This window comes from Papaver somniferum, chromosome 8 (assembly GCF_003573695.1).
Source record: "Papaver somniferum cultivar HN1 chromosome 8, ASM357369v1, whole genome shotgun sequence".
NCBI classification, from domain to species: Eukaryota; Viridiplantae; Streptophyta; class Magnoliopsida; order Ranunculales; family Papaveraceae; genus Papaver; species Papaver somniferum.
This window is the reverse complement of record NC_039365.1, coordinates 93,805,022-93,811,993: the sequence shown is the minus strand read 5'-3', so window position 1 is coordinate 93,811,993 and position 6,972 is coordinate 93,805,022. Positions and strand designations below refer to the sequence as shown.

At 36.6% G+C, this 6,972-nt stretch overlaps 1 protein-coding gene across 1 annotated transcript; it reads right to left on the bottom strand.

The window, feature by feature from the left end:
• Positions 1 to 1,529: 1,529 nt before the first annotated feature.
• LOC113302104 (protein TRIGALACTOSYLDIACYLGLYCEROL 4, chloroplastic-like) lies at positions 1,530 to 5,331 on the bottom strand. The gene is made up of 5 exons (XM_026550951.1): positions 4,948 to 5,331; positions 4,498 to 4,747; positions 3,138 to 3,519; positions 2,172 to 2,512; positions 1,530 to 1,959 (listed from the first exon to the last, which is right to left on the bottom strand). Exons 1-5 carry the CDS (start codon positions 5,217 to 5,219, stop codon positions 1,756 to 1,758), a joined length of 1,449 nt encoding a protein of 482 aa, XP_026406736.1. The 5' UTR covers positions 5,220 to 5,331; the 3' UTR covers positions 1,530 to 1,755.
• Between the last annotated feature and the right edge of the window lie 1,641 nt (positions 5,332 to 6,972).

Below are 6,972 nucleotides of genomic sequence, written 5' to 3'. Positions count from 1 at the left end.
GTCAGGCTTTCTCTTAGTGACTTGAGCTTCCTCTCCATTTGTGCTTGAACAACAACTTTCATATATTTAAGAACAAAATGATTAAAAGTCTGACAAAAGGTACACATAGGAGGTTTCCAAGGGTATTCTACAGCAACCTCAAAAGCTAATTCACTATCCGTGTAAACTGGAATAGAGCTAGGGAAATCGTAGTCAATATCAACTTCAAGGCAAATCCTAGCATAATTCATTCTAGATTTATTCAAAGTTTGCTTATCCAACATAATAGGCGTACCTACGTAACTAGCAATATTACCCAAACCAGTTTCATTCCACATATAAAGTGGTACTTTCCTCAGATTCATCCAAACTGGAACAGTCTTAAGATCTTCTAGCTCCTTCTCAAGATCTTTATGCCAATGTCTATTGATAAATAGTTGATTAGCAATATAGATAAATCCATGTTCAAAAACAAGAATCATATCTCCTTCAGATTCAAAATCAAACACAAAGGAAAACTCATCATGAATAGTCATACTGAATTCACTATTCACTTTCCAAATACGAGACACCATATTCTTCACCAACATAAACGATGGAGGTTTACCAACAAAAGCCCCAATCACTAGATCTTCACATTTTTTTTATATCCACACATAATCAGCATAAGAGGAAGAAACTGCTTTCTTTCCATTTACTATAATAACAGGTTGTTAAACATCTTGTTCTCCTTCTGGGATTGAAGCTTTTCACCGGGAAAAAATTCAGACCAAACAATAGAACTAAACTTAGGAAGATGATCAAAGTCAAATCTAGAACTCTGGTTCAAAATCTAACTAGAAGAACCTCCGAGAACATGAATTCCCCCCATAGAACTACCCCATGCCTACTGGGGGTGATGGACTGAGGTGATTGAAGAGTGCAGACATCGACATTTTGTCTTGAACGACGACAGAAAATAACAAAAATGCAAAATACCAAGAAAGTTCAAATCACGCCACCTCACACCTTCTCTCTCCTTACGTGATTAGAAAATCTTACGTTTCACTGTATCCGCAAGTTATGTAAATACACATGGCACTTATCTTAGATTCGTGTTACGTACACTTAAATGACTGAGTTACTCTCAGTTATTTCAATCTCTTCCGTGAACTGCTTAAACAATCAAATAAACAACTCAAATTAACAGTCTTTAAAGGATTGTGCACAAAATTAACAACTTTACCAATCAAATGAATGCGTCAAATCAACACCCCTTAAAGGAGTGTGTACAAATCGGATTCTAGTTGTAAACCCACATTTTGACACAGGTAGGATAAGAGTCTAAAGTCCTATGAATGGTAATGTGGCATGGGCCACGACCTTGGAATGATTCTAGTCTAAAGTCCTGGAACTATCTCAAGAAAGTTCCCACCACTTCAGCCATACCGTGATAGCCTAACATTCATCAAGCATAAAATTAGCATTCAATTTGGTTTAAGATGAATCCCACCGTCGTCACCGAAAGGCAGTGAAGTCAACCCCTCAAGTAAACCAGTGAAGTCAACCCCTCAAGTAAACCGGGTACTGAATCTTGTACCAGATTAGTAAGTGAAATTAGAGGAAAAAACCATTATTCATGAAGAAGCTGAACGCCCGTTCAATTATATTTCCTACTCTAGGCAAAAACATCTGGAAAACTGCAAAACTTATATTTCCTACGGTGGTAAATGAAAGTACGTACCTATGACTTGTCTAAACTAACAACTAGAGTGAAAAAAATTGGCAAGGAAGAATTTAAAATTCGAAAAGCCGGAGCTCAATCATTCCCTCTTTCCTCTTTGGTGAATACCAAGCAACTACTTTCCCCGAATGGAGAAGCCTCAGAGAATAATTCAAGCTGTACATGATGTCCTCCATATGCAAACCCCGCTTTCCGCCTGACACCGTGGAGCCGAGTGCAAATTTCGAATCTACTCGAAACACAATTGGCCCTGCGACCTGCATTATATGAAAAATGTTATCACAATAGTGTCATCGCTGATGCAAAATGCATTAGCATCTGATATTTGTTGTGGGTTCAACCCTGCGTATCAATCATTACATTGTAAACTTCGGTAAGGAAATACAGTGTTAACATATTCAAGCAGATGGCTAAGAGATAGTTATCCTCAAATTAAATGTGCAAAAACAACTAAAATATAAGAACATACCTGTTGTTGTAATATAAGGTTAAGTCTTGGGGAAGAAAGCGGATTCACTTCTTTGCTAGCTGAAGAACTTCCAAAGACATCAGAAACAAGATCTGCAGCACCTTTGGCGAAAGCAGAAGCCGAGCAAATGTCCAATCTAGCATCAACCCTAGTCAGGTCTCCATATGACTTCCTGAATTTTCCATGTTGAAATGTATAGCAAACAGAACCATACAAATCAGCCATTAATGGTTTTCTTATTTTCGGATGCAATGAAACAGTTCCACTTTCTCCCACTTGAATTGATGAATCCTCAGCCGTTGACCCTCCCTTACCCGTCAACCAGGCAGTACAGGTACCACCTAATGTGAAGGCGTGGCAGAGATCAAAACATACGAATAAAAATAACTTAACACCTTAAAAACTATTGTAACTTACAACCCTAAGAATTTCAGATATTCTAAAATTTTATTGGGGCTAACTACCTATGTTTCTATATAACAGCATCGAAGATACTTTTCCATTGGTCAGTCTAATATGAGGATAAGCATTAGATGATTTAGAACTTGGTAATACATCCCAAACCAGAGTAGCTGTAATAAGACTGAAATGAATTGTTCTAACATGAATATATGCAACTACGAGTAAGAATAGAAAGAAAATAATAGCATCACGAGATATAGGCTTCAAACATTGCCACATCGTATCACCAGCAGATAACAATCACGATACAAACCAAAAAAACAGGCATGAGCAAATCAAAATGAACAGTGATAAATGAAAAGGAATGATAAGAGATACTAATAGGGTACTACATAGTAATAGAATTGTGAGTAAATTGTAACTTATGGTAAAGACTAAGGAAAGAGTGGTTAAATCCAACAATTGATGATGAAATCAGAAAATCAAATCGATTAATGAGTAAAGGCAGTTAGTAGAGCTGAATTACCAATTAATGAGTAAAGGCAGTTAGTAGAGCTGAATTACCAATTATTCCAGATACTGCAGCATGAGGTTCTTTAAGATGTACATCATAAGATGGCCACCAAAAAGCACCCTGGTCTGTCTTTCTTGTACGATCCTCTTCTGTCTCCTTCTGTCTCCATATATCTCTGCTTTTTTCGTAAGAAAATCCAGCTTTTGTGCATAATCCAGGCATCAGATTCAAAGGTGGTTCACCAATAGAATCACTAAGAGGTTGAGGTTGGCCACTAACTTTTTGCAAACCCAAACGGTACCTCAATCCAGATTCTGAAACTATGGATGATAAATCTAAAGATACTGACTCAGGTACATTCCAGTATTCTCCATTTCGGTCAACAAAAAGCTCTGGCCATGCTGCTTCCATTGTGATGTCGTGACCAGGAAGCTACAATGCAAGACCGAGGAGAACAGGTTACAGCCTCAAAGAAGTCTCTCTAAGGGTATCAAGAGTATTGAAATTTATCAGTCATACTAAAATTACTAAAACAAAATCTTCAAGAATGAGTTTCTGGTTTTGGTAACTTCGACATGGGTTTCATTCCTAGCCTACCCCAACTTGTTTGGGACTAAACGCTTGGTTGTTGTTATTGTAAAATCTTCAAGAATGAAATATGTATAATTAATATAGACATATGAAAAAATCCTGAGTGTATTTGGGGTCTCAAATTCTATATACATTTCACATTGTTTCGATACTTGAGAGGGTAGCAAGGATTAGATTCTCACCTAAAGATAAAGATAACCATATTAGATAAGGAAGTGGATTGCCAACGTAGGGTAAATACACGTTTAAAGAATGTGGTACTGCTCGTATGCGCGTACCATACTATGATATGAATGTTTATATCGACAAGACGGATGAAACAAAATCCTACAAATTTTGCAACCTACATGATGACGACATTGAAGAGATATATTACAACTTGCAACCTTACCAAAGCATGTTGACATGCTTTTGTAAAACATGCTCATAAAACCAAAAAGCCAACAGCACCTTGGTGGTATTATAGCCCTTATACATGCTTCTTAAGAAATGATCAGTGGTCATATCTTGTACAATGGAAATATAAACCATAATAACGATGATATTTAGAGGAACACTTAAGTTAACATCAATATGATCCTTGTTGTCTAGGTTGTCCTTTGCACATCACAACTCTAAATTAAAGACGACACCCTTTCTAGTAAGGGTGACCCTACCCAGGTGAATACTACTTTTAACTCAACAAAAAGGATGGAATGAACTCAACAAGAAGGATGGAATACAGATAGATAATCAAAATTAAGAAGCTAAAGAAAAACCAAAGAGAGTAATATCTATCAAGCAACAATAATCAAATTGAGAGATGTTCAGCAAGCTTACCTTGTGATATAACTTTGCTTTTGAACGGCGTTTGTTCCGGTCACCTTGTTTTTCAGTACTTAGAAGCAGTGATGAATCAGGACCAATAGAAAGCTGTGTGCATAAACCAAGTGAATATATTGACTTATCCACAATGTGCTTTGCAATGTCTTTAATTGCAGGCAATTCGAAGTCATTATTCGCAAAAAATTCTGATTTAATAGAAGTTATAAGCTTCTTTGGACGAAACTGGCCAACTAATCCAAGCCACCTGTACCGCAAACAGGGAATTTAGATTATGGCCTGAAATGAAAACCTAGAGAAACCCATCACAGAATATACTAGAAATTGATTCCTAAACGGAAAAATGACCAAGGGTTTTATCAACCCCTTGTTCTCAATCAAAATGTACAACAAACCCATTACAGTAATCACAAAATAAACAGGTGAGAAATTGAAATTTAGTATTACCAGTTGGAAGTGGAGGGTCTAAGCAAGAGAGACTGCATAGAAAAAGAACCAAGTTCCTTTTGAGAAGTAGGTGAGTACGAAGGAATAATACCAAGAGGAAAACCATTACTTAAAAGAGAAAGTTGTTGAGTTCTAAGTACACGACTAGCTTTAGCTCCATCGAGAGGAAAAGGTTCACCAGGTATAGATTTAGCAGAACCATCTAGGGTTTGTGGAGTTGAAACATTTAAGTCCCAGAATGTTGAATCCATTGCTAATCTCATATTCGCCATAGTTTCTTCTCTTTTCAGTTCTGCTTATGCTTCTCTCTTCCTTATCTGTGTTTTTTCATTTCATTTCATTACTTTGGCTCTCTCTCTTGTTCCTATTTGTTCTTTTTCTTTGTTTTTTTCTTCTTCAACGGTGGGCTTAATTTTCCTTGCTAAATTCGAGTCTCTGCCACTTAATTGGGGCAGATAACTACATGACAAAAAAGGGTCATTAACGAGTAATTTTTAGAGATCCCTTAACCACTATTTTTGTTAATATCTAATATACTCTTATTAAATTAATGATGATTAATTAAGTTAGTATTAGTTTAATTAATTAGTGTTTGAGTTTGATTATAACGTTAGGATTAGAGTAGAAGTCATTTCCTCTTTTAAGGTTTGGAGGGAAAGAAGAAGAAGAGGGGAAAAAAGAAAAATTTAGGGTTTGTGATTTTTGTTAGCAAAAATCAAACTTTATAGTGATGATGAACACTCTAGTAGTGATGAAGAAGTGGGTGCATCAGATTATCATGATTTTGATCCCACCGAATTGGATAATTTGTTGAAAGAAGAAGATAAAGTGAACCAAAGAATGCTTGAGGATATTATATAAGCACAAGAACAGATTCGTCGAGAATAAGAAGGTTATAATGCTTCTAATAAACAGGTATGAGTTGTAACGATCTACAAACATGCATTTGCACGTCTCGATCTCCCAAAAAGGAAAAAAAAAATCAAAATCGTTTTCCAGAATCGGTTTATTCGATAACACCACATAAACCGATTATGTGTAAAATCCCCAAATTGGGTATCATAATCGATTTTTTTCCTCACCATATAAACCGATTGTAGTAAATTTTTGGGGAGTTGGGTACGTGACCAAAATCGGTTTATGCTGGTGATGTGCATATGTTGATTCCTTAACTTGAATAATCACGAGAATACCCGAAGTTGACAATCGGTTTATTTACGTGTAAATGTAATCCGATTATGGGAAAAAAGGTTCCAGGAAAAATGTGAACGAAAATCGGATTACATGATACGAGACATGAACCGATTGTAGAATTCGAAATTTTTTCCTCAATTCCTTTATCGGACTTTGTAGTTGCGCATATAAACCGATTATTGATAATCGGTTTTCTCGACTGTAACATATAAAACGATTTTAAATCCTCAACTTGTTGATACTTGTTGTAGATTGTTGCGGCATTCGACGAAGATCAGCCCAAACCCGTAGGTGTTGATACCTCTGCCCACTATTACACCAATTTGGAATGGAAAGAAAGGAATGATGCAAAGCAATGGTTTATAGACAAGGGAATATAAATCAAATGAGCCTTAGTTTTAGGTCGTCATTCAAGTGAAGATCGTTTGGAAATTTTTTGTGAGAGAGGTGGAAAGCAATAAAGTCACTGGGCAAAGGAAAGACTGTACATGAAGAAGACTACAAGGGAATACATTACTAAATCAAAGAAGTATGGTTTCCCATTTAAGATTATAGTTAATAGACCCAAGATACCCGGTGGTACTAAGGTATACAAGTTCTCCAAAGTGATGAATGGTTGTCACAATCATGATGATCTGGAATCTCTTGTTGGAAACGCGGCCGTTTGTGGGTTGAAACCACATCAATTGGAAACGGTGAGGTCGATGAAAGCGTGTAAACCAAGTGACATCCTTAGGAAGATTAAGGAGGAGGATAAGGATAACTTGTCCACTTTGACGCAAATTTACACGGCAAGAGCATCCTTTAGGAGGAGGTCATGGGATGGTAGAG

Bases quoted from the DNA above. Each gene is read 5' to 3' on its own strand.
- LOC113302104 (XM_026550951.1), bottom strand. From the start codon at position 5,219: ATGGCGAATATGAGATTAGCAATGGATTCAACATTCTGGGACTTAAAT. The intron at 4,748-4,947 runs GTAATACTAAAT...TTTGCGGTACAG, and splicing joins AGACCCTCCACTTCCAACTG to GTGGCTTGGATTAGTTGGCC. The intron at 2,513-3,137 runs GTAATTCAGCTC...CCTTCACATTAG, and splicing joins TGCAGTATCTGGAATAATTG to GTGGTACCTGTACTGCCTGG.